This window comes from Euleptes europaea, chromosome 18, assembly GCF_029931775.1.
Source record: "Euleptes europaea isolate rEulEur1 chromosome 18, rEulEur1.hap1, whole genome shotgun sequence".
NCBI classification, from domain to species: domain Eukaryota; kingdom Metazoa; phylum Chordata; class Lepidosauria; order Squamata; family Sphaerodactylidae; genus Euleptes; species Euleptes europaea.
Window position 1 is genome coordinate 9585504 of NC_079329.1, and position 27463 is coordinate 9612966.

General features: G+C 49.0%; 1 protein-coding gene across 1 annotated transcript; it reads right to left on the reverse strand.

Annotated features, from left to right (window-relative positions):
* Positions 1–5448: 5448 nt before the first annotated feature.
* On the reverse strand, positions 5449–25623 carry RNF40 (ring finger protein 40). Its single transcript, XM_056863019.1, has 19 exons — positions 25429–25623; positions 24015–24182; positions 22982–23120; positions 22667–22900; positions 21336–21457; positions 20833–20979; positions 19470–19544; positions 19223–19342; positions 18465–18644; positions 17687–17822; positions 16777–16898; positions 13521–14023; positions 11002–11119; positions 9455–9604; positions 7967–8179; positions 7703–7828; positions 6659–6799; positions 5735–5836; positions 5449–5630 (listed from the first exon to the last, which is right to left on the reverse strand). The coding sequence occupies exons 1-19, from the start codon at positions 25558–25560 to the stop codon at positions 5454–5456; spliced, it is 3105 nt and encodes a 1034-aa protein (XP_056718997.1). The 5' UTR covers positions 25561–25623; the 3' UTR covers positions 5449–5453.
* Positions 25624–27463: the final 1840 nt, after the last annotated feature.

Genomic DNA, 27463 nt, shown 5'->3' on the forward strand with positions numbered 1-27463 from the left:
GCTTACAACATGGTTCTCTTAACTTCAGTTTTATCCTCACAACAGCCACCCTGTGAAGTAGGCTAGGCTAAGACACATTGACTGGCCCAAGGTCACCCCATGATCTTCCAAGGCAGAGGGAGGATTAGAACGTGGGTCTCCCAGATCCCAATCTGGAACTCTAACCACTACACCATACTACTACCCCTTCCCCAGAATAACTACATGTAAACGACACTCAGTCAGCGTGGTGTAGTGGTTAAGAACAGTGGTTTGGAGCAGTGGAGTATGATCTGGAGAACTGGGTTTGATTCCCCACTTCGCCACATGAGCGGCGGAGGCTAATCTGGTGAACGGGGTTGGTTTCCCCACTCCTACACGAAGCCAGCTGGGTGACCTTGGGCTAGTCACAGCTCTCTCAGCCCCACCTACCTGACAGGGTGTCTGTTGTGGGGAGGGGAAGGTGATTGCAAGCCGGTTTGATTCTTCCTTAAGTGGGAGAGAAAGTCAGCGTATAAAAACCAACTCTTCTTCTACATCAAGTACTTACATGGGTCACACATACGTTGCAGGAACTCCATACATAAAAGCATTCAGGGATAATATGCTCCAGGCAACAAAATGTGCACATTTCTTCCTGAAGCTGGGTTCTACACAACTCAAAACCTGCTATCTCACCAACACAGATGGATCAGTAAGAAGCCCCGGTTGAACCATCTCAGACCCGATCTGCTTACGCAAAAATCACATCCGAGATAGTCAACATTACAACTTCTACGAAGCAGCAAACAGAGAGTGGCCCAAGCCCCTGACATTCCCTTGCTCGAAGCTCCCACAAATATAATTCAACTACAGTAATGCACAAACACCCTGACCCGGATGGCCCAGGCTAGCCTGATCTGGTCAGATCTCAGAGGCTAAGCAGGGTCAGCCCTGGTTAGTATTTGTATGGAAGACCACCAAGGAAGACCAGGGTTGCTGTGCAGAGGAAGATCATTCACAGTGGGAAGCCGTGTTAGTCTGTCTGCAGTAGTAGAAAAGGGCAAGAGTCCAGTAGCACCTGAAAGACTAACAAAAAAATATTTTCTGGTAGGGTATGCGCTTTCGTGAGCCACAGCATTCTTCTAGCTGTATCTGAAGAAGCGAGCTGTGGCTCACAAAACCTCATACCCTACCAGAAAATATTTGTATTAGTCTTTAAGGTGCTACTGGACTCTTGCTCTTTTCTACTACTGCAGACAGACCAGCATGGCTACCCACTGTGAATTAAATTCAACTACAGTAATGCACAGACACCCTGACCCGGATGGCCCAGGCTAGCCTGATGTCGTCAGATCTCAGAAGCTAAGCAGGGTCAGCCCTGGTTAGTATTTGGATGGGAGACCACCAAGGAAGACCAGGGCTGCTGTGCAGAGGGAGGCACTGGCAATGCACCTCTGTTCGTCTCTTGCCATGAAAACCCCCCAAAGGGGTCGCCCTTGGCGGCACTTTACACACACCATGCACACTCTCCTGATAAACGCGACCGATGCATCCAAAGCGTCCAAAGCAATTGCTGCCTGCAGACCACAAGCTGCTATCCCAATACCTGCGCAAAGGCGGCCTCCGCTCAGTCTTTTGCAGACCTGCAAGCTGACCCCATGCTCTCTCTCCCACCCTTGCAAAGCACCTCCGGCTCCAGCAAACCCGCCCTGTGCTTTCTAGTTCTATTTTGCCAAGTGGCACATCTCCATTGTTCCTTTTTTGGGTTTTTTTTTTTTTTGCAAAGGGCTTCGGGGGATGCTGGGAAAGAAGCGATGCACTATGGGGACGGTAGTCCTCGATGGCAGGAATGGGTCTTCCTGGTCGTTCTCCTGCAACTCCTCCTCCATCCTGACTCTGCCGCATTTTTCAAACCCGTTTTTTGTGCAATGTTATTTTTTTGTCTTGCTCACTTCACGAGGTCTCTGCCCACGTACTTTTATATATATATATATATATATGGGCGTTTGTTTTATTTAAACTTTCTTATTTTTCAGCCTTTAATTAGTTTGCAGTTTTCCCCGCTGAGAAACATAGGCCATTTATGCAGGGTCAATTTTATTTTTTACTCCAGGCAGTTGGCAATCCTAATAGGTTGCGATTTAGAAAACAATGGGTTTTCTCCCCCACACACACAATTTTTTTTAATTAAAGAATATAACACATACAATTCCATGTATGTGTGTGTGTGTTAAGTGCTGTCAAGTCGCTTCCGACTCATGGCGACCCTATGAATGAAAGTCCTCCAAAATGTCCTATCTTTGACAGCTTTGCTCAGATCTTGCAAATTGAAGGCTGTGGCTTCCTTTATTGAGTCAGTCCATCTCTTGTTGGGTCTTCCTCTTTTCCTGCTACCCTCAACTTTTCCTAGCATGACTGTCTTTTCCAGTGACAATTCCATACATACAGAGAATCATTGCTTCCAAGGGGGACATATTTTTAAAACCATACATATTATTTCTGATATCAAATTAGTAATCTACTGGCCTTAATCATTACAGCTTATATCATATTAATCACTATTATATCAATGTTTGCACTCAATTTTATGTCATTCATATGCAGGGTCAATTTCGATGCTCGCTCAAAGCTCTTTTTTTAAATGCGACCTTTAAAATACCTATTCACGGTCCTGACGCAAAAGGAGAAATTCCGCCCCCCACACACACACACACACTCGCCTGCTCCTTCGTTCCTGTTTGCATAGCCATTAGCAACCGCCGTGTGCATAGCTAAAGCGCTGCTGTGATTTTGCATGGTTCCTTGAGGGGATTCTTCACGGCGGGGACAGAGCAAACACAAAAGGCCGCGTTAAAGAGGCTCTTAAGAAATGTGAAGTTTTCCGGCCACTAGGCAGAGACTTCTGGTAGGCTTGAACCTCATTTTACAGTTACTATTTTAATTTACTGTTTCAGAATTTTATAAAGCTGAGACAGCATGAAGTCAGTTGTCTCTTACGAAGATCCCTGTCAATTTATTTGCCATTGTTACTAACCATATTCCTATATCCATCAAGATCTTGTCACGAAGAAATTTTAACAGAACTCCAAAAGCTTTTTTGCCATCAAGTAACATCTGGTTTATGTTGACCCCTGGTGGGGTCTGCAAGGCAAGAGACATTCAGAGGTGGTTTGCCATTGCCTGGCTCCACATCACAACCCTGGTATTCCTTGGTGGTCTCCCATCCAAATACTTGCCAGGGTCGACCTTGCTTCTGAGATCTGACAAGATCGAGCTAGCTTCACATATTAGTAATTATTTATCTAATTGATCAGAATGTGTGTGCCAGGATGCCATTACAAGAGCTTGTAACAGCTGCAGTTTGAGAGCTATTTTCTGTCTGCACTATAGGAAAAAATCCCTTAGTGTTTGCTCTATGGAGTTTGAAACAGTTCAGCTCTCAGTACAAAATTCACCTGCAGATATTACTGAAGACTTAGATTCCATTTTAAAAAAAAACAGCTCTGAATGTATCTAACAACTGGTGTGCTCATTGATCCTGCTTTACTCTCAGCTACTGAAATGCCCACAAAGAATCAAAAACATATTGGCAAAAGTAAAATCTTTTGGATATTATTCTTTAAATGTTTTTGTTGTCTTTGAGGCAACTATTATATTTCTGAAATGTTCAGACCTTTCCCAAGGTTGCCCAACCTCTTGGTTTGTTTGCTTGAATTTATGCTCTGCCTCAGCCGCAGCCACTGGAAGCCCTGCTGGTTCATCGGGTTCTTCCTGCCCAATTCCACCCTTGGTTTCAACCTCTTCCCATCACATGTATTGTTAAGAAGTCAAGAAGAACCCTGCTGGATCAGACCAGTGGTCTATCTAATCCAGCATCCAAGGGGCCAGCCGGTTGCCCTGGAGGACCAGAGGTACATATTGCCTCCTAGCATTGGCTTTCTGATGTTTACTGCCTCTGGACAGGGAGGTTCCCTCCTGTCATCATGGCTAGTAGCCAGAGGGTGGTGGGAAGCATGGCCAATTGCACACTATTTAGTGTCCCCGTTGGTTTTTCAAGGCAAGACGTGTTCAGAGGTGGTTTGCCGGCGTCTTCTTCTGCATAGGGACCCTGGACTTCCTCAGCGGTCTCCCATTCGAGTACTAACCAGGGCTGGCTCTGCTTAGCTTTTACGACCTCTTTCTAAATCTGTCTAATCCCATTTTAAAGCCACCTATGCTTGAGGCTGTCATTATGGTTACTGGCTGTAAATTCCATAATTATTCATGGAGAAGTAATCTCCTTGAATCTATTTGGCCATCAATTTGAGTGCCTCCAAGTGCTAGTACTAGGGGGATTTCTAACCACTTTTCACCCCCCAAGCATTCATTTTATAACCCTCTTTATCATGCCCCGCCCCTACCAATCATCTTTTTCTAAACTGAAGTCCCAGATTCCTCAGCCTTTCCTCACAGGGCCCTTCCTTTTCCAACACTGTTGCCCGTACCCAGAATTTAAGAGAAGAGCTATCAGTTCAAATGCTTCTCTTGGAGGGTTAAAAAGTCTGCCCACTGGGAAAAGCAACTGACACCTTTATACAGATATTGGACACCCCTTATGAATCACTAGGGAAGAAGAGTTGTTTTTTATACCCCGATTTTCTGTACCGTTAAGGAGTCTCAAACCAGCTTACAATCTCCTTCCCTTCCTCTTCCCACAACAGGTACCTTGTGAGGTAGAGGAGGCTGAGAGAGTTCTGATAGAACTGTGACTAAACCACGGTTTTCACACCAGACCTTTATTCATCTCTTCCCTGAGCACACCCACACTCCTGCCTATGCATATGTGAGATTCACAACACCCTCCAGGGCTTTCCCACTCTGAACAATCAGGACCCTCCACCTCCAACCCTCAAGATCCCGCTGCAACCCTGCCCCAGAGCAAACATGGACACAAACGTTTGAGGAATACAGAGGGGTCTCTCAGGATAGACCACCTCCCAAGTTTTACTTCCAAAAACCTCCATACAGAACATATCTTAAAAATTTAAAAAAAATGAAAAGAAATAACCCTCTTCTGCAATGGGGAGCAATTCATCTGAATGACTGCTGCCAGCAGCCGGTAGATGGGAAACTTGCATCATAAAAGTTTTCAAAATGATAGAAGGGCAAAACAAAAAGATCCAGAGGCGATTTGGAGGGGCCTGCCTGGGAAAGGTCGAAGACAAGCTCAGCAAATTCATCCAGATACAAGGAGGGGGGGATCCAGTGAGCAGACCCAGAAGCAGAGAGGCCGCGTAGAAGGCAGTTCGGGGAGGGAGGAAAATAAAGAGAGAGAGAAAAGCTCCACCCTCAAGGAAACCAGGGAAGGTGTTTCAACTCAGGGAGAAGATCCGTGCAACCAGGAGAGTGAAGGAGCAGCGATTCGTCCTGTATGGATCCCAGGCAGGTGACCTAAAGATCCAAGCCGAGTCCATGAAGGGGATCCCCATCAGGTGGGACTGGGTCCCAGGCGCTCAGCTGATGTAGATGCGGTGGAAGTCGTTGGCCCCGAAGGCCGCGTTGCACTTGGGGCATTTCCGCTGGCGGGTGTCGTAGCGCGTCTTGACGCACTCGAAGCAAAAGACGTGGAAGCACTTGGTGAGGACTGCGTCCTTCTTGCGCGTGTTGCAGCACGGGCAGGTCAGCTTGGCCTGGGGATGCAGACCAGCGGGAAAGGTGAGGCTGCGTCTCCTGGATCACCTTCCCCGGATGAAGCTCCACCAGGGACAGAAACACCCCCTTCTCCTCCACTCACCTTGTACTCCTTGATCTCCTCCTGCAAGATCTCGTCGGCGTCCGCATAGACCTCCACCTTCCGCTGTTTCTCCAGCTTGCGCCGCAGGCGGGAAATCTCCTCCTGGGGAGGGGAGAAAAAAGAGCAAGAGTCCAGTAGCACCTTAAAGACTAACAAAATTTCTGGCAGGGTACGAGCTTTCGTGAGCCATAGCTCACTTCTTCAGATACAGCTAGAATGTGAGTCCATCACAGAATCATAAGAGTTGGAAGGGACCACCAGGGTCATCTAGTCCAACCCCCTGCACAATGCAGGAAATTCACAACTACATCTCCCCCCACACCCCCAGTGACCCCTACTCCATGCCCAGAAGATGGCCAAGGTGGCCTCCCTCTCATGATCTGCCTAAGGTCATAGAATCAGCATTGCTGACAGATGGCCTTCTACCTCTGCTTAAAAACCTCCAGGGAAGGAGCACTTGCCACCTCCCGAGGAAGCCTGTTCCACTGAGGAACCGCTCTAACTGTTTGAAAATTCTTCCTAATGTCTATACAGAAACTCTTTTGAGTTTATTCATGGGGAGGGGGTACAACGTCAATGGGACCAAAAGGAGAAAAGGGATGCGTAGCAGGCACAAGGCCCTGACCCGGCTGACCCAGGCTAGGTTGCTCTCATCAGATCTTGACTGCCAAGCAGGGTCTGCCCTGGTTTATATTTGGATGGGAGACAACACAGAGGCAGTCAATGGCAAACCACCTCCAAACATCTCTCGCCCGGAAAACCTTTCGGGGTTGCCATAAATCAGCTGCGACTTGACAGCACTTCCCCACAACCGCAGCAGGCAAAAGACCAGGCAGACGCCCCAACTGAAGAGCCTCCGCCAAGAAGACGCAGAGCCGGCCGACACACCTGCACAGTGCAGCAGCAGAGGTCCCTGCTCCGTACCTGAGCCCTCTTGAGGTTGAAAGACTCCTTCTCCTTGGCCGCTCGGTTCTCGGCCATGCAGGTCTGGATCTCCTTCAGCTGACACTGCACGTGCTCCAGCTGCACCTTCAGATCTTCCGCCAGCTGGGCGGCCTCCACCGCCTGCAAGGGGAATGGAGCAGAGGCTGTGAGCTGCCCATTCTTAAAAACACTCCAAGTGACAGCTGTCTGCTGTGAGCGTCCCCAACAGCATCCTTCTATGGGAATTTCGTTTCTAGGGTGGAGTGTATTCCACAACTAAGCACAGAGAGCAATGCCAAGGGAATCTCAGCTTTTGATTTCTTAACCCCCCCCCGCAGGTTTCTAGCCCTTAAAGTGGAGAAGTCCAGCTTGAAAATGCATGGCTATTGCCTGGAGATTCATCAGAAGGTGGATGGACTAAGAGCCTGGCATTCCTATTAGCCCTTCCCTATAAACAGAAATCCTTTGAAATGTGGTTTTGGAGGAGAGTGTTACGGATACTGTGGACTGCCAAAAAAACCAAATCAGTGGGTTATAGATCAAATCAAGCCTGAACTGATCCTAGAAGCTAAAATGACTAAACTGAGACTGTCGTAATTTGGTCACATTATGAGAAGAGTCCCAAGAGTCACTGGAAAAGACAATCATGCTAGGAAAAGTGGAAGGCAGCAGGAAAAGAGGAAGACCCAACAAGAGATAGATGGACTCGATAAAGAAAGCCACAGCCCTCAGTTTACAAGACCTGAGCAAGGCTGTTAAAGATAGGACGTTCTGGAGGACATGGATTCAGATGGTCACCATGAGTCGCAAGCGACTTGACGGCAGTTAACACACACACATAAACAGAAAGGGGAAAAAGTCATGCAACTATGTGTAAGTATTTTCATTTTGCAAAAAAGGATATATAGGCTGCAGGAGTCAGGTTCTCCCTGGGCAAAAATTTGTTATCATTTTAAAGACAGGTTTTAAAAGCACAGGCTACCCTCCTCATTTCTACGTACCCTCGTTCCCAAAACTCAGATCCTGCAGACCACATCTCCTCACCTTCCTTTTGTTGAGCTCCAAGGCCTGGCTGCGCAAAGTCAGCTCCTTCTCCACGGTGGCCAGATTCCCCTGCAGTACCCGCTCCTTCTCCTCCAGCTTCTGCACCACCAGCAGCTGGGTGTCCACCTGACAAACAAACCGAAGCAGTTTAGGGGCAGGAGGTGTCCCGCGTGTGAAGGGGAACCCTTCCCCCACCCCTTTCTTCTCCTTCTTCCTGCCAGAGCTCCCTGAGCCCAGCAAGGAGAGAGGGGATCCTGAGCTCACCTGCGACTTGAGGGCCAGCACCTGCTCGGCCAGCTCGTCCTTCTCCTCCCGCAGCAGCTTGTGAATCTGGTTGGATTTGATGCGCTCCGACATCAACTTGAAGTTGGCGTCGTCCTTCTCGCGCAGCTGCAGGTTCAGCCGCGTGTTCTGCTCCTGCATGTCCTCGAAGGCCTGGCCCGTCACGTCCATCTCGGACAGCAGAGCCTCCTCCTCCTGCCCCACCAGACAAAACGGGGGAAAAGAACAGCCTTAAAACCTGCCATCCAGCTCTCCTGTCTCTAAAAGGTAAAGGTCCCCGGTGCAAGCTCTGGGTCATTCCTGACCCATGGGGTGACGTCACATCCCGACGTTTACTAGGCAGACTTTGTTTGACGGGGTGGTTTGCCAGTGCCTTCCCCAGTCATCTTCCCTTTACCCCCAGCAAGCTGGGTACTCATTTTACCGACCTCGGAAGGATGGAAGGCTGAGTCAACCTTGAGGCGGCTACCTGAAACCAGCCTCCGTCGGGATCGAACTCAGGTCATGAGCAGAGCTTGGACTGCAGTACTGCAGCTTACCACTCTGCGCCACGGGGCTCCTATCTCCAGCTAGCCCGTATTATAGCCAAAGCTCCAGGGTCACGAAGAAAACAAAAAGGCCTGTGGACCTTTTTGCTGAACACCAGGGCCCAGAGGGAGAATTTGCTTGGTTTATACCACAGATGTAAAACATAAGGCCCAGGAGCCAGGTCTGGCCCCTTGAGGGTTCTTATCCGGCTGGTGAGCCAGCCAAGGCAGTCGACCCCTTGGTCCCGATCTGGGGTGACCAGCCCACTGCAGGATTGCCAGCCGCGGGCAGCCACCTCTCCCAGTCCCGAGGTGTCAATGATCAAATACTGATAACTAACAGAAAATCCTGTAAGAGCGTTATTGCTTTAAGCAGGTTTGTATTTTAAGTAAAAAAAATAAAGTAAAAAATAATGTCATTAATTGGCTTTGCCTGTGCCTTCCATAAAGTTTGTATCTCTGGTACCTGGCATTAAATTATATGGTACACTTGGCCCGGCCAAGTGACCTTTATGTCATATCCGGCCCTCGTAACAAATCAGTTCTACACCCCTGGTTTATACCCTGTCTTTCTCCCCAACTGGCACCCAAAGTGGGTTAACATTGTCTTCCTCTCCTCCGTTTTATCCTCACAACCACCCTGTGAGGTAGGCTATGTTGACAATGTGCGACTACCCCAAAGTCACCCAGCAAGCTTCCATGCCAGAGTGAAGGTTTCAAACCTGGGTCTCCCAGATCCTAGTCCAACACTCTATCCTCTGTATCGCACTGGTTTTCACACAGAACACATTTCACAATTGTGGAAGCTGTTGTCCACAGTCACCAGTGGACTAAGCTGCCTCTCCACGGTCACAGATAGGCTGGGGCAACCTCCAGGCCAGCGTGGCCACTCAGCAGCACCACCACCTATTTTCACACCTGCTTTTCCTCCCACATGGGATACCTGTTTGGTTGCAGCCAGCTTCTTCTGCAGATGCTCGATTTGCTCCTCCGCCAACTTGATCTTACGCAAGGCGTCCTCATCCGCCATCTTCTTGCTTTCCTTCTTCTCCTTCTCCTCCAGTTCGCGGATCCGCACCCGCAGCTCCTCCACCTGCCAATCGGACCAAGCCAAAGAGTCACGGAGGGCCCCTTAAATCCTCGCCTCCTGGCGTGGTTCAGTCTAGTCTCACCACAAAGAATAAGATAAATTAAGAACACCTGAATTATTTATGTAACCGACCTTTCAAATATGGCCAAGACCTTCTCTTGGGAGCTTGCTTTGTGCAACTTTGAGTCTCACAGAATCTCTTCCCTCTCCCCTCTAACCCTACTGTCTTGCCCTGAACCAATATGTTGGTACGCTGTATCACCACAATCAAGAGTACAAAACGAAAGCAGGCCAAGTTATTATGACTATGTAAAACAGTTATTATGATAAAGTATAAAACTGATGATAAAGTATAAAACTGGTATGGACAAATTTATATTAAGGTAGACATGCTATAGCCCATTAACAGTATATTTTTGTATTGATGAAGCAGATATTTTAAATACAGCAATTTCATTAATTAGCAGTTCTTAATTTAGACTTATTTTTATTCAGAATACTTTTGAATCAGTATTAGGATGAATAACATTAGGTATAAAATCAGAAATTAGAAGCAGTAATAATCAGGACTAATATAGTATTAGAGATTCTCTATCGTAGTGTTTGTAAAATTGATTTTATTAGTTGTAATTAAGAGGTTATTACTTTATAATATGACGGGTATAGGCACACTTTGGAAGGGTAGAATGGCTGTATGTATGTTGCTGTATGTATGTTGAATTTGTTTTGTTTGTTCCATCTGTCGGGAGTGCTTTGATTGTGGGATCCTGCATGGTGGGAGGAGGGTTGGGGTCACTGGGGATATGGGGGGAGGTCGTTGTTAATTTCCTGCATTATGCAGGGGGTTGGACTAAATGACCCTTGTGGTCCTTTCCAACTCTATGATTCTTGTTAAAAAAATATTTAAAAAACTAAAGCAGGCTCTCAACGCACCAACCCTTGGCTGCAAGCTACCAGCAGCAGTTGGGGAGCTACTTAAGCCCAAATAAGGCTTAGGATTGGGGATGATGAGAAGGAAAGTAACCTTAGGACACTGCACGATCTTAGCCAAAAGGCCAAGAAGCAATGGTACAGAACAAGAACGGTGACCACTGATGTTTCAGTGTATTTGTTATTAAAGGATCCAGATGGCTTTATTAGCTTGAAATATGAGATCTTTTTTAATATTAGTTATATACTGATCTTAACCGATTTGTCATTTTATGATGGAACACGGCTTTTTCCTTTAAGGTGCCTGTACAAGCACGTGGTTGCTTGTACAGGCACTGTGCTTGTACAAGCGTGGTTGCTTGTACTGGCAATATGGTTATTATGCCAATAAAGGTTCATGTATGTAACATGGTCTCTCGGTTACCAGAAGGACAGTTCTTGGGGGGGGGGGGGGGCTGCACGCGCCTCACCTCTGCCTTGGTTTTCTTCTCCGCCGCCATGAGCTGCACTTTGTCCCGCTGCTCTTTGGGAGCCGACTTGTACATGTCCAAGAGCAGCTTCATCTCCTTCTGGCTCTCTTGAGCCTTCCTAAGGAAGGGAGAAACAGGATCGGCATCAAAGTCGAGGCCACACCCCAACCACAGTGGTTTTAAATACCTGTGAACATTTTAGGCCTTTTGTTCCCTCTCCCCCTTTATACTGTGTTATTAATGGGATGTATTATACTGCTTTTATTCTCTAACGGTGAAATGTGGCTGAACTGCATTATCCACTGTATGCATCATGCAGGTCTTTTATTGAGTGGTTTTTTATAACTCTGTACTCTGCCTTGAGCCTTGACTAGAAAGGCAGAGAATAAATAAAGTAAATAATTACACACATGAACGCACACATGAAGCTGGCGTATACTGAATCAGATCATCAGTCCATTAAGGTCGCAATTTTCTACTCAGACCAGCAGCAGCTCTCCAGGTCTCGGGTGGAGGTCTTTCCCAATCACCTACTGTCTGGTCCTTTTTAATGGAAATGACGGGGGTTGAATCTGAGATCTCCTGCATACCAAGCAGATGCTCGACCACTGAACCACAGCTCCTCCCCATGGAGCACCCTGGACCCTCCCTGAAGGATATAAGGGTTTAGCTATTCCTGGAACACATGAAGCTGCCTTGTACTGAATCAGACCCTTGGTCCATCAAAGTCAGTATTGTCTAAGACCGGCAGCGGCTCTCCAGGGTCTCAGGCAGAGGTCTTTCACATCATCTACAGTGAGGGGGAAAAGTATTTGATCCCCTGCTAAATTTGCCCGTTTGCCCTCTGTCAAAGAAATGACCAGTCCATAATTTTAATGGTAGGTTTATTGTAGCTGTGAGAGACAGAACAACAGGAAAAACCCCAGAAACCCAGAACACAAAAGTCAGAGATTGATGTGCATTATAATGAGTGAAATAAGTATTTGATCCCCTATCAACCAGCCAGATTAGGGTTAGGGTTCTGCTGTCAACAGAAGCAATCAATCCATCAGATTCCAAACTAGCCACCATGACCAAGACCAAAGAGCTGTCCAAGGATGTCAGGGACAAGATTGTAGACCTGCACAAGGCTGGACTGGGCTACAAGACTATTGCCAAGCAGCTTGATGAGAAGGTGACAACCCTAACCCTAACAGTCAACCTCCCTCGGTCTGGGGCTCCATGAAAGATCTCATCTTGTGGAGTTGCAATAATCATGAGAACATGAAAACACTACCAACTGCTGTTCTGGACTGAGTGAAGGACTGAGAGCTTGCAGAGCCCGCAAGGTCCCCTTGCTCAAGACAGCACATGTACAGGCCCGTCTGCAGTTTGCCAATGCACATCTGAATGACCCAGAGGAGAACTGGGTGAAAGTGTTGTGGTCAGATGAGACCAAAATCGAGCTCTTTGGCATCAACTCAACTCGCCGTGTTTGGAGGAGGAGGTATTCTGCCTACGACCCCAAGAACACCATCCCCACCGTCAAACATGGAGGGGGATATATTATGCTAAGGGGACAGGACACCTTTACCGCATCAAAGGGACGATGGACGGGACCATGTTTTGTCAAATCTTGGGTGAGCACCTCCTTCCCTCAGCCAGGGCACTGAAAATGGGTCAAGGATGGGTATTCCAGCATGACAATGACCCAAAACACACAGCCAAGGCAACAAAGGTGTGGCTCAAGAAGAAGCACATTAAGGTCCTGGAGTGGCCTAGCCAGTCTCCAGACCTTAATCTCATCGAAAATCTGTGGAGGGAGCTGAAGGTTCGAGTAGCTACACATCAGCCTCGAAATCTTACTGACTTGGAGAGGATCTGTAAAGAGGAGTGGGACAAAATACCTCTTGAGATGTGTGCAAACCTGGTGGCCACCTACAAGAAACGTCTGACCTCTGTAATTGCCAACAAGGGTTTTGCCACCAAGTACTAAGTCATCTTTTGCAAAGGGATCAAATACTTATTTCACTCATTATAATGCACATCAATCTCTGACTTTTTTCTTCTGGGTTTCTGGGTTTTTTCCTGTTGTTATTGTCTCTCACAGCTACAATAAACCTACCATTAGAATTATGGACTGGTAGTTTCTTCGTCAGAGGGCAAACGGGCAAATTCAACAGGGGATCAAATACTTTTTTCCCTCACTGTACCTGCCTAGTCCCTTTAGCTGGAGATGCTGGGGATTGAACCTGGGACCTTCTGTATGTCAAGCAGATGCTCTACCACTGAGCCACAGACCCTCCCTAGGGGGTCTCCGTAGTGGCAGAAGACCCTTCCTGGAAAAGACTCCCTGCCCTTAGGCAACTCCAGGGCTCACCAATACCTTCCCACACATCACCCCAAATCACAATCTCCTCCTTCCCTTTGATTCATCCAGCCCACCCCTTGAATGTTTCTCCCCCCCGCCCCCCATCTCCAATTGGCCCTTCAACCCTCCACCCCATAACCCCATCCCCACGACACTCTCCAACCCTCACTTCAGCTCAGTCCTCAGCTGTTTCAGAATATCGGAGTCCTTCTTCTTGGGATCATCGCCGCCCCCGCCGCCCTTCTGTTTGTCCCGGTCCCGTGAGGAAGAGGACGATGACGAAGACGACGACGAGGTCTCTTTGTCCCGGTCCCGGGATCTCTCGCGGTCCCCGCTCCGGTCTCCGCCACGCCCCTTGGACCTCTCGGGTTCCTTGGCTCGGGGAGGTGGGGGCGGCTGCGGGGTGGGGGGCTGGAGGGCAGGGGGTTCCTCTTCCTCCTTTTTTACCCCCTCATGGGCCCCAAATGACTGGGGGGTCACCATCTCCTCCTTGGGCTCCTTCTTCACTTGCACCTCTTTGGGCTCCCTCTTCACTTCAGGGGGCACGGCCCCCTCTTCTTCTTTCACTGTAGCTGTGCCTGGAGCCCCTGGCGGTCCCGTATGATCTTCACCCCCTGATGGAGGGTGAGCCGTGGCTGAACTAGAGGGAAAGCCACTCTGCTGCATCCGGACCTGAAAAGAAAGAAGGCATTACAGGACAAGGCAAGAGATTCCACTAGAACATCTAGAATTATTATAATGTCTATCAGTTACCGGGAGCACGTGACCCCAATATTATACCAATTACACTGGCTACTGATCAGCTCCTGAACCCAATTCAGGGTGGTAGTTTTGTAGAGGAGGGGCCGTGGCTCAATGGTAGAGCATCTGCCTGACATGCAGAAGGTCCCAGGTTCAATCCCCGGCATCTCCAGCTAAAGGGACTAGGCAAATAGGTGATGTGAAAGACCTCTGCCTGAGACCCTGGAGAGCCATTGCCGGTCTGAGTAGACAAGACTGACTTTGATGGACCTAGGGTATAAGTTTCATGCGCTCATGTGTGTTCCTTTAATGCCCATGACTTAGGACCGAGGTACCTGAAGGACGATACGTTCCTGCCCAGGAATATAGATCACACGGAGAGGCCCTCCTGACTGTCCCATCAATCAAAGAAGCTCGTTTGGTGGGCACATGAGAGGGCCTTTTTGGTGGCAACCCCATGATTATGGAACAACCTCCCCAGGAAGGCACGCCTGGCCCCCCACTCTCGATCTTCAGGAGGCACTTGAAGGCAGTTTTATTTAGGACTGCATTTGACTAATTTTGTTCTTTATTTAGCGCAGTCCTGAAATTTTAAATTGTGGTCTTTTAAGCATTTTTAATAACTGTTGTTTGATTTACCTTGTAAGCCACCTTGACTTCCTCAAGGTAGAAAGGTGGCTAGTAAATGCTTTAAATTAATAATAAATAATATAACCTATGATATGCCCAAGAAAGCTTACAAAAAGTATTACAAAAAGAGAGCCAGCGTGGTGTAGTGGTTAAGAGCAGTGGTTTGGAATGGTGGAGTCTGATCTGGAGAACCGGGATTGATTACCCACTCCTCCACATGAGCGGCGGAGGCTCATCTGGTGAACTGGATTTGTTTCCCCACTCCTACACATGAAGCCAGCTGGGTGACCTTGGGCTAGTCACAGTTCTCTTAGAGCTCGCACAGCCCCACCTACCTCACAGGGTGTCTGTTGTGGGGAGGGGAAGGGAAGGTGATTGTAAGCCGGTTTGATTCTCCCTTAAATGGCAGAGAAAGTCAGCATATAAAAACCAACTCTTCTTCTTCTTAAAAACAAGCCATATTAAAACCCAGAAAATATCAGAAAATTGTATGATTACAGCAAAAAAGAAACAGGAATTTCCAAAAGGGGTCCAAGAGAATAACAAGGTTTCAGAGTGGTGCCTACAGAACCATGAATGGACCTAAGCAAGCCTCTCTAGGAAGGGGATTCCATGAAATGGGTGCCACCTCTGAAAAGGCCCTGTCTCCAGTCACAACCCTCCTAACCCCCAAAGGAGAGGGTCTCCAGAGCAGGCCTCAGATGAAGATCTAAACAAACAGGCAAGTTCATACGGAAGAAAGTGGTTCCTTCAGATAACGCCTGCCCTATCTGTCCCAACGATGAAATATTTTAGTGCTTTCCACCTCGGGGACCTTACCGGGATGTAACGGCGGCACAGAAACGTTTTAAATAAATAACCTCACAGGATGGCTGAAAGGGTCAAACGGCAGAGTGGTGAAGCTTGCACACCACCCTCGGTTCCTCAGGCCCTCCCACATCAGCAGCGCACAGGAAGATGCCTCCGAGTCAGGCCATTGGGTCCGTCACGGTGTTGTCTGCTCTGACTGGCAGCTGCATTCCAGGGGCTCAGGCTGAGATCCTTCACCCTGCCTCCCACCTGACCCAAGCGCAACCTATGGACATACGTTTGCGTTCCTGTCCTGACAAGGTTGTTGAGTCAATGGAACATATCCTCCTGCATTGTGAGATTCACAGGGAAGCCAGAATGCACTTAATATGGCCTCTCATTCAGCATAAGTATCCTGGCTATGACAGCCATTCTAATCCTATCAAAGGCAAAACGATAAAAATTTTGCTGGAAGACAGGAACCCTACTGTTTCTCTCACGGTTGCAAAATTTTGCCATGCAGTAATTAGAAAGAAGGGAGTCTGAATGCCTCAAGAGCAATTAAATTAATTGTATTCTACATCTTCTGTGACCGACATTTTAATTACGGGCCGCCGGCTTTCTGAATAATACTCAGTGAATGGGTGGTGGAGTCCCCGTCTTTGGAGGTCCCCGTCTTTGGAGCAGAGGCTGGATGGCCATCTGTCGGGAGTGCTTTGATTGTGGGATCCTGCATGGCAGGGGGAGGGTTGGGGGTCATTGGGGATGTGGGGGGAGGTAGTTGTTAATTTCCTGCATTGTGAGGGTTGGACTAGATGACCCTGGTAGTCCCTTCCAACTCTATGATTCTAATTTGTAAATGATACTGAAGCATGTATTGACATCCTAGCTAACCTTTCTTTTAGCTATGATTGTACTGCATTGGGTGTTTTATACTGGCCTATGGCAGTAAGAATAAAGCCTCCCACCTAAAGCCTCTCCTTCCCTGGAGGTTTTTAAGAAGAGGTTAGATGTCCATCTGTCAGCAATGCTGATTCTGTGACCTTAGGCAGATGATGAGAGGGAGGGCATCTTGGCCATCTTCTGGTCACTAGGGGTGTGGGAGGGGGGAGGTAGTTGTGAATTTCCTGCATTGTGCAGGGGGTTGGACGATGGCCCTGGTGGTCCCTTCCAACTCTATGATTCTATGATGCCAGGGACTGACCGGTGTGTGTGTGCAAAGCAGACGCCCTCCCACAGAGTCAGGGCTCCTCCCCTCCGCTCACCTTGTTGATCTCCGCCTGCACCTCCCGGAGCTTGCGCTTATAACGCTGTACGTCGCCCTTCAGCTGGTGGTTGTGGTTCTGCAGGCTGCTGATCAGGTGCCGCATCTCTCGGTTGATGGGGCCTGAGAGGGGGAGGGCAAAGGGGTGGGGGAGGGGGAAGAGAAGGAGAGAGGAAGGAAAGAAGATTGCTTTGAAAGAGGGTTAAGGAGATCTTCGATCCGACGAACGGAGGAGTTTTACGCTTGATTCACGGGCAGATCGATTAAATCGGCACACGTTTCGTGTCAACAGTGTTTGCTCCATGCTGCGATAAAGCACCGTCTCTGAAACAGAGTTTCTCTGGGATGGGAAAGAACAGGAATAAACAGGAAATATTTTTCTAAGGCACCCACGCGCATTTTTTAAAAGAATTTGCATTAAAACTAATGCACAGGATTTTTTAAAAAAAGAACAAATCAAACCAAGCTGCTGTATGATTAACTGGGGACATCTTTTCAATTAACCAGAAGAGGTTTGCTTTGTTTTTTAACTGACCCCCACCATTCAGTGATGGATATATCAAGTGGGAAATTGCAAGACAACTGCCCCCCAGCCAGTAGGCCTGAAGCATAACAAGACACTTGAAACATGGGGGGGGGAATAAACGGAGTCCCCAGAGGTAGCCACAATTTCCCTTAGTGATGGGAACATCCCACCAACACTGGGCCTGGCACAACAGCATGGACAGAACTTAGCGAGTGCTCTTCTGTCACACTGAATACACTTCCATAGCTCCAGCATAGTGAAAACTCACACCAAAGAGTGCCGAGTAGGAGCGAAGCCTACCGTACAGGTTGCAAAGACAAACATATAACAAGGGGAAATCCTTAGTCAGAGCTGTATGACTGAAAGGAGGGAGATTCAGTCTCACCTGCTTGCTCATTGGCAGCCAAGTTCTGCTCAAACTCGATACGGAGCATCTCATACTCCTTGCGCACTTGTGCCAGCGTGTCCTCCAGCTGGATCACCTCCGTCCGCAGCTTCTTCTGCAGGTTCAGCTCATCGCTCTGTTGCCGGGAAGGGGATCGGCATCAGCCACAAGGAGCCGAAGCACAGACACACACACACACACACACGAGAGGTGAACATGCGTGCATGCGCCTGCCTTTCTCAAAAGGTAGCATCATGGTCCAACTATAATAACGTGGACTGTGTGTTTCGGTTCTGTGCCACCAAGCTAAGGCAGGAGGGGAGAAGAAGAAGGGACAGGATGTCACCTCTCCCCCCCACACATTCCAATTTAGCATGTCTACATTCCTGCAGGCAGTGAAGACCATAGGCCAGCATGGCGTTGTGGTTAAGAGCGGCAGACTCTAATCTGGAAAACCGGGTTCGATTCCCCACTCTTCCACATGAAGCCTGCTGGGTGACCTTGGGTCAGTCACAGTTTTCTCAGGACAGGGGAGGGGATGTGACTTAGTGGTAGAGCATCTGCTCGGCATGCAGAAGGTCCCAGGTTCAATCCCTGGCATCTCCAGTTAAAGAGACCGGGCAGGTAGGTGATGTGGAAGACCTCTGCCTGAGACCCTGGAGAGCTACTGCCCGACTGAGTAGACAATACTGACTTTGATGGGCCGAGAGTCTGATTCGGTATAAGGCAGCTTCATGTGTTCATGTTTGTGACATCCCACACGCCCCCCACCCCTCACCTCCATGTGCTCGATGTGGCGCAGGTGGCTGTTCTTGGTGGTGAGAAGAAGGGCGCGGGCCTCATCCAGCTGCGTTTTCACCTGCAGGCTCTCGTTGTACAGCAGCGAGAACTGAGACTGGAGCACTTTGTACTCCAGCGTCTCCTTCACCGCCTCCTCGGGCAGGCTCCGCAGCGCCACCTGCAGGATAGGCATGAGCGGGGTCACACCAAGGGAGGAGAACTGGCTGGGGGTCTCAACCATTGATTCCTGGGTTGGAGTCCTCTAACCGGCCCCGCATGTTATTAAAAGGCATATTACACAGAAGCCTCCTTTGGAGGTTTTTAAGCAGAGGCCAGATGGCCATCTGTCAGCAATGCTGATTCTGTGAACTTAGGCAGATCATGAAGAGGGAGGGCAGGAAGGGTTGTGTCAGCGCTTGGCTCTCGTGGCCCTTTCTTACATGCCCAGGGAAATGCTGATCACCACTTTGGGATCAGGAAGCAACTGTCCTCCAGGCCAGATTGGCCAGGGGTCCTGGAGGGATTTTTTTGGCCATCTTCAGGGCATGGAGTAGGGGGTCATTGGGGGTGTGTGGGGGGAGGTAGTTGTGAATTTCCTGCATGGTGCAGGGGGTTGGACTAGATGGCCCTGGAGGTCCCTTCCAACTCTATGATTATATAAGCCTTGTTGGAACCAAGGAGGTCTGGATTTGGGCAGTGGCTGGTGCTGGACACTGCTCTGCTTTCCCACTTATCATGCGGTGGGTTCTTCACTACCTTGAGCTTCTCATTGGTCCTAACAGCCTGCTGCATTTCCTGTTGCAATTTCTCCAGTTCTGCCATGCGGCTGTTGGCGAGTTCTTGGTTCTCCTCCAGCTCAGCATTCAACATCTCAAACTACGAGCCCAAAACCAAAAGAAAAACGATTAGCAGGGCACTGCTGGGAAAGAGGAAAGACTCTAAGCCCACACATGCCAATGGCGCTTTTGACTTGACACCCCCCCCCTTTTTTTTTTTTGCTTACCTTCTGCATGCTAAGCGTGATCTGCCCACCCTGGAACCCGCCGGAACTGCCAGATGCGTAATAACCCGAATTTAGCTGCCAAAGAAGCAGAAAAAAACATTCAGAATCTTATAAATCATAGCTGAATTTTCCAAGCATTAAATCTGTTGTCCAAACATTAGGTGCCATACACTCTTGCCTTGAGGATAAAAAACCCGCATAATTTATGCTATAAAAATGTGGAACTCAATAATAACATAATGAGAAACATGGCAACTTTTCTCTTTCTAGTGTCAAGAAATTAATCTTTATTTCCCCTCCCCCTTTTTAAAGTGTGAAACGGCAGAAAAATAGCTAATGGCTGTTAAATCTAGGGAAAGGAATGCTAAAGAATAATATAATGCTAACCCAGCAACAAAAATGAATGCCACACACCTCTTTTTCATCATCTACATCAGTGGTTCCCAAAGTGGGCAGTACCACCCCCTGGGGGGCAGTGGGATTACCTAGGGGGGCACTAAGAGTCAAGGGGGCAGCAGGGGGCACTGGAAGTGGGCCCCTTCAACTGTGTTGTTGGATAGGGTAGGGGGCTCTGGGGTTGAGTTTGTGGACCCAAGGGGGCGGTGGCCCAAAAAGTTTGGGAACCACTGATCTACATCTATGAAGTTTTTTAGCGACAAAGAAAAGGCAGAACAAGATCCTTTGACAACAGACAATGTGGTCAGGTTTGCTCAGTTAAAGGTTTCTGTCATAATATATTATGTCTGTTATAGCCATAATGAATACGTTTTGACATCTTTATTTTTTTGCTAATTTCATAAATATATGGGTGTCAAAATGAGCCCTTTTATGTAAGCAAACCTCGGTTTGGAGAAAGTTTCGACCACAACAGCAGACGGAACATACAACTATTCCCAAATTATCTAAAAACCCATGAGAATGATGGGGGAAGGGGGTGTGAAAGAGGGAGAAGGAAGCCCCTTGCCATGCCACATTACCACCCATGGTTGCCTGAACCTCCCCAAGCCTCACTGAAGAGAAAACAGTGCAGCCCTGCCAAAACCCTTGTAAGGTACAGCTGGAGTAAACCTTGACAGAAAAATAGATCAAAGAGGCCCTCCTGATCCTCCAGCAGCCAGGTGTCATGCAGCTATGAAAAAGCCTTTTATTTTAATGTGGGCAGCCAATAAGAAGCCTTGCTTTACAACAGACCCGCCCACTTTCTGAAAAACTCAGCTGGTGCCTAGGGAAGTACGGGCGGTTGCCATGGTGTCCACAGGCACTACATTGGGGATCACTCCTTTATCTGCTTCCCTCCTGTCCTGGGACGGGGAGAGACAAAAAGGCCCTTGAACACCACCAGCATTTGATGGCCACCACTTGCCTGCTCCAGGGCCTCGGCCAAGTGCTTGTTCAGCTTCTGCTCCCGCTTGCGCAGCTTCTCGATGTCCCACTGCAGGTCTTCGATGGTTGTCTCCATCTCTAGCACTTTGGTCTCTGACGAAGTCACCTTGTCCTGAAGCTCTGTATACTAAGCAGGAAAAAACAGCAGACACGACAGGCCTCAGAGAGCCTCATCTGCCGGCTCCAGGTAAGCCCACAGCACACCCTTGGCAGGGCCCGGCCGCATAACCTACCCTGTGCGTGTAAAGTGCCGCCAAGTCACAGATGACTTATGGCGACCCCCGTAGGGTTTTCAAACCAAAAGATGTTCGGAGGCAGTTTGCCATTGCCTGCCTCTGCATGGGCTGAGAGAGTTCAGAGAGAACTGTGATTGGCCCAAGGTCACCCAGCAGGCTTCATGTGGAGGAGTGGGGAATCGAACCCGGTCCTCCACATTAGAATCTGCCACTCTTAACCACTACACCATGCTGGCTCTTAACCTACCTCTAGGGAGATCTTATGGTGCTTCTCCTGTAGCTGGGTGATCAGGTCCTGCAGGTGCCGGTTCTCCCGCATCAGCTCCTTATTGAGAGCCTTCACCGCCTCTTCCAGCTGGTCGAAGTCCACTGGGGAAGAAAGAAATTTCTTGCTTCGCCACAAACTACTGCCCACAGCAGGGTGCAACAGCCACCAACATAATCTTCCTACCCCCCCCCACCCCTGCTTTGAGCAACAAGATTAAAAGCGAGTGCCCTCTGCAGTCCAACCTGGGATTTAGGGTTCAAAATTCTCCCTAGAGACTGAATTATTTTCTCTCAGAGTCAACTGTTGATCTGCAAATGTGGAATTGCCAGGGGCCTACCCCGCAGACCCGTCGTAAAATCAAGGTTCTATTGCAAAGCACATTTGAAAAATGGTCAATAACCTTTCCTTTATTCCTTAGAAGCTCCTTGATTCATTGATCTTGAGTAGCGTGATTTTAAATCTAATGTTTGAAGGTTATGAGGACTGAAATAAATCTTGCCACTGACAATGTAGCCTTGGGATCCCGGTCACTTAATACAAAAGGCATTATGTCAGACACAGAGGCATTAGATTTATATGTTAAAAGGGGAGAGATATAACATGATCTAAGTTCCTCATAAAGTGGCATTCCAAAAGGGCATGAGCTAATGGATCAATAGAGCCAGAAGAGCAAGGACAGGTCCTGTCTGGGTCTGGTATGTTCAAAATCCTGCCCTGCCTAACCATAGAGGAGTTAGCATTCAGTCTTGCTAAACAGAAGGCTCTAGAAAGACGAGGAGTGGTCAAATAATTATAAACGGGCAAACTACGTGGTGGTGGTATTCTGAGATGAACAAACACGGTGAGAATGAAAAGTAGTGCTGTGATGGTCAATAACGAACCGCATAATCACCAGAAAAATGTTGTTTGTACTTCAAACTAGACACGGGACGTTTCAGGGGAAATAAATAATCAATTCACGTCCAGCAGATAAAACCTTCCATGTGTATTAGCCTGGACACAATTCATACTCGCCACACACGCAAAGAAATAATTGGCAATTTAATCACGGGATTCTTTCGCCTCCAGATTATAAGCAGAAAACGCAGCCCTCTCTCATGCATCCTGCCATCTACCCCAAAACTCTCTCCTTGAAGAACCCGAGAACTCTGGACCTCGGGACCTGCCCCTCCACCCCCGATTCTCAAGTGATGTCTTGAACAGAGCCGCACTCAGTATTATGCAAAGGATGCTGGGAGCACTGTCAAATGTTTCAAAGGCCCCTCAACCCTGCCTGGATTGGGGGAGGGCAGGCTGAGGTCAAACCTCACCACGGGCATGGATCTTCTGGCAGAGCTCCTCCGTGCGCCGGTGGATCTTGTCGGAGACCTCCACGACCCGGGAGACGGCAGCCTTGGAGAACTCCATGCGCTCCTGAAGCTGCAGCTCAATCTCTTCACTGCTGCTGCTGGCCAAGGTAGCCAGGAAGGAGAGGGCCGGCTCATTCAGCACGAGGCCTCCGGGCTTCCAGGAGGTGGGAGGAGTCACGGGGGACAGGATTGATTCTGGAGGGACCGAAAGAGCAGCATCAGCACCAGCGGGAAAGAGGGAACAGCCAATCCCCAAGTGCAGTAAACCCAGCTCACCTCTCCTATCCAGTCCCTCCTGACCGAGGACAGACACACTCTCTAAATCCGCCCCTGTGGCATCCAGCTTGGGCTCTTCCGGAGGCTGCCCGCAATCTCCATCATAACGTTTCAGCAGCCCTTGCACCGTCTCATCCAGCTGGAAGAACGAGACAGGAAATGCAGTTCAGGGGAAAGAGGAAGGGGGAGGATACCCAGGATCAGCATGCCGGGCTGAGCACGCGTCAAAACAATCTAGATTCAGGACTGATCGTGTCCATTAACTCGGTTTCTATTCAACAAGTCAGGGGGGGGGGGAGGAACATGGCAGGGAGGGGCCATGGCTCAGTGGCAGAGCATCTGCTTGGCATGCAGAAGGTCCCAGGTTCAATCCCCAGCATCTCCAGTTAAAAGGACTACCCAGGTGATGTGAAAGACCTCTGCCTGAGACCCTGGAGAGCTGCTGCCGGTCTGAGTAGACAATACTGATGGACTGAGGGTCTGATTCAGTATAAGGCAGCTTCATGTGTTCATATCCAAGCTTTACAGCCTGGCTAAAGGAAACCCTGCTTAGCCCCCTGCTGCTTTCCTAAGAAGCATAAAATAACATAGGTAGACCATCTTGTAATGAACATCTAATTGTGCTAAATAACAAATCTGTTGTTTAGCACAGTTAGATGTTGTTCATTACACGGTGGTCTACCAATGTTATTTTACGCTATATTTATATTCTAACCTAGTGGTGTATTGTTTTTGGAATACTATTATGGTTTCCTAAGAAGGGCAGCCCTGACCTGGATAGCCCAGGCTAGCCCCATCTCGTCAGGTTTTAGAAGCAAAGTCCTTGGATGTGAGACCACCGAGGAATTCCAGGGTTGCTACACAGAGGGATGCAATTCCAACCACCTTGACAGCCCTAAGGGGTTGCCATAAGTTGCCATAAGTCCTGACCAAAAAAAAGGCGGGGAAGGACCAATTATCAAGCTTTTATCTGTAACTTTCAGATCTAGGACCTTAAAGGGAAAATACTGGCCAGCCCCCCCCCCCCCCATACCTGCTTCCAGTAGCGGTTGACGATCAGGAGGGTGGCATCGTCTGTGGCCTGCCTCTTCTCCAGCTTCTCAATTCGCTCGCGCAGCTCATCCTCAAAGGCCTGCCGTTGCTCCAGGCGCTCAGCTAATTTCTTGTTCTTGAACTGGAGCACCTTGAGGTCCATTTCCTCCTGCAGAAAGAAGCCCACCACCGGAATTGAATCCACAGCCCAACCCTCTTTCTACTCACAAGATAATAGATCAGCAGCTCCATTACGCAGAGCCCATAACCCCACACCTTCAAGCACCAAGCTTATTAGTTATACCGCAGCCATGCTCAAACACTCCTAATCAAATCCTCAAAAAAAAAAAAAGCACCCATAGACATGGAAACAATACAATTTGAATTGTTTTGCACGTCTTATTAGCATATCATTTGCATCCTGGAATCACGTTAGTGATGGTCCCTGCACTGAAAGCAATACCAGCTGGTCTTTTAACAGGATAAATATATGGCATGTAAAGTGGTTCTTTGAAATGGGTGTTGGAGGAGAGTGTTACGGATTCTGTGGACTGCCAAAAAAAAAAAAACAAATCAGTGGGTTATAGATCAAATCAAGCCTGAACTGACCCTAGAAGCTAAAATGACTAAACTGAGGCTATCGTATTTTGGTCACATTATGAGAAGGCAAGAGTCACTAGAGAAGACAGTCATGCTAGGAAAAGTTGAGGGCAGCAGGAAAAGAGGAAGACCCAACAAGAGATAGATTGACTCAATAAAGGAAGCCACAGCCCTCAATTTGCAAGACCTGAGCAAGGCTGTCAAAGATAGGACATTTTGGAGGACACTGATTCATAGGGTCGCCATGAGTCGAAAGCGACTTGACGGCACTTCACATACACAAAGTGGTTCAGAGAACCCTGTTACAAGGATGAGTTTGCAAAGATTGTATCTATCTTTGGCTTTCTGGGCTTTTAAATACATCCACAGGAGAGGGGGGAAAACCCTCTGGCAATTGCTTGACTGACACAACCTACCTCCATCTCCTTCAAACCTGTCTCCTTTGACTCAGAAGTCCGAAATTTTCCCTTCTTTTTGTGTGTAAAAAAGCTCGACAACCATTTCAGATTCCTTAGCGCTGGCATCTCATTTTAAGTCTCAGCCCTACACAGGCCTGAAGAAATACTTCAGATACACTGGCGCTGACATCCAGCTCCCAGGCAACCGCATGCCTAGAATTTTTCTGGCTGGGTCCTGTAATATTTCATAGGGCTTTCCTGACATCCCATCAAAGCGAATCACTTGCTTAAAAGGCCAGAGAGTGTATTCACAAGGATTCCTAGCATTTTTCCCGAAACAGGAAGCTAAACCACAAATCAAATGCCACACAGACTTCACCCCCCACATACACACACACCGCATCCCCAGGTCCTTACCGTGGAAGAAATGCCCCCCAGCCGGATGGGCTCAATGAGAGTGGTGGTGGTCTTCTCTTCCCTGCTGGCCTTCTTCTCCGGTGGCCCTGAGCCCCCATCCCCTGCCACCCGCTTGCTTCCAGGTCCTGACATGGTGACTTGAAATGGTGGGTGAGAGAGCAGAGGAATCAGGCAGGCAGCCAAGGAGACAGCTCCTCAGCTAAAATGGAAAGAAAGACAGGTGTGCGTGTGTGGTTGTTTATAAACAGGACACACATCACAATCTAATACTACCCCCAGGATGGGAAGAAGAAAAGTTGGCTTTTATAGGCCGACTTTCTCTACAACTTAAGGAAGAATCAAACCAGCTTGCAATCACCTTCCCTTCCCACAACAGACACCCTGTGAGGTAGGTGGGGCTCAGAGAGCTCAATCAGAGCTGTGACTAGCCCAAGGTCACCCAGCAGACTTCATGTGTAGGAGTGGGGAAACCAACCCGGTTCACCAGATTAGCCTCCGCAGCTCATGCGGAGGAGTGGGGAATCAAGCCTGGTTCTCCAAATCAGAGTCCACCGCTCCAACCACTCTTAACCGCTACACCAAGCTTGCCCCACCTCTGGCAACAACATGAGTAGAAAAAGGAGGGAATTAAGGACATAAGCCAAAGATGGAGGGCAGAGCAAATGTATGAATGGCTACAATTGCAGGGTTAGCGCATAAATAAGGGGGGTGGGAGTTGGAGAAAGAAGGCCGAATTCCCCTCCACACACACAGTGCATTTGTGTAGAAATGACAGGAAGTGTTTTTTGGCATATGGAGATACAGCGATGGAGGAAGGGGAATGCACCTGTAGCGCTGATGCCTGTCATGCAACTTGGACCGCTACTCAGGGAGGGCGGCATGCAGAAAGAGCACAGCAGTGTTGTCTGGGGCCAATATTAGATGCAGCATGGATGACCAAGAAGGGGAAATAAAGGGTGTCTGGGGGGGGGGGTGTCAGGGTCAGATCGCAAAGCAATCACACCAAATGGAGAGTAGCCGGCTTGCGAGAAGGGGAGGAAGAAGGCAGGAAGCCCTGCAAGGGTGAGAAACAGGGTTGCCAGGTCCCTCTTCACCACCAGCGGGAGATTTTGGGGGCACAGCCTGAGGAGGGCAGGGTTTGGGGAGGGAATAAATGCCATAGAGTCCAATGGCCAAAGCGGCCATTTTCTCCAGGCGAACTGATCTCTATCGGCTGGAGATCAGTTGCAACAGCAGGAGATCTCCAGCTAGTACCTGGAAGTTGGCAACCCTAATGAGAAGCCCAGGGAGATTGGGGGGGGGAGATCATGGCAGGGCCTTGTTGCCCTTGGCCCCCATTTCTAACTAATTTCCTCCCATCCACCCCCTGGGGGGCATTCTGGGTACGTGGGCACCTGCAAAGCCCAAAGCACAGTACAGTCCTTCAAGAGCCAACCGCCCACCACGCCACAAGGCGGGGGGGGGGGGAGGGGACGAGATGCCGAAGGGAAAGTTCAGTTCGGAAGGGGATAAACTCAGACAGGCAAGGAGGAAGACCTCAGTGAGGAAGGGAAGCGGAGGAATAGCAAGGCTGGAGGTAGAAAAGGGGGGGTGGGGAGTGAAGACCTCCAATTGAGGAAAGCCCCCCCCCCTCTCACCTGCCCAGGTGACCCCTCCCCCCCATGCGACGCCTCGAACCAGAAGCCCCGAAGCAGTTACTGCGCATGCTTCCAAGTAGCCATTCGCAGGCCCAGCCTCGGCCCCGGGCACGAACCAGGCCCTCTGCCCCGGCCCACCCCAGAGCGCATGCGCACCCAGCGCCCGGACGAGGCCGGAAACGGTCTTCTATTGGCCCAAAGCGACACGCTGGGAGGGACCATTCCTTTGCGAATCGCTCGGGCAGAGGACAGGACAACCTGGACGGGGATTGGGTAAAGCGCGAAGGAGGCTGGGGTGGCTGGCGTTTGTGATTGGCCGTCGCTCGCAGAGGCTCTGTGATTGGTTCGATCTGCGTCTCCGTAGAAACTCCGCATAGAGGTAGATGAAGATTGAAAGT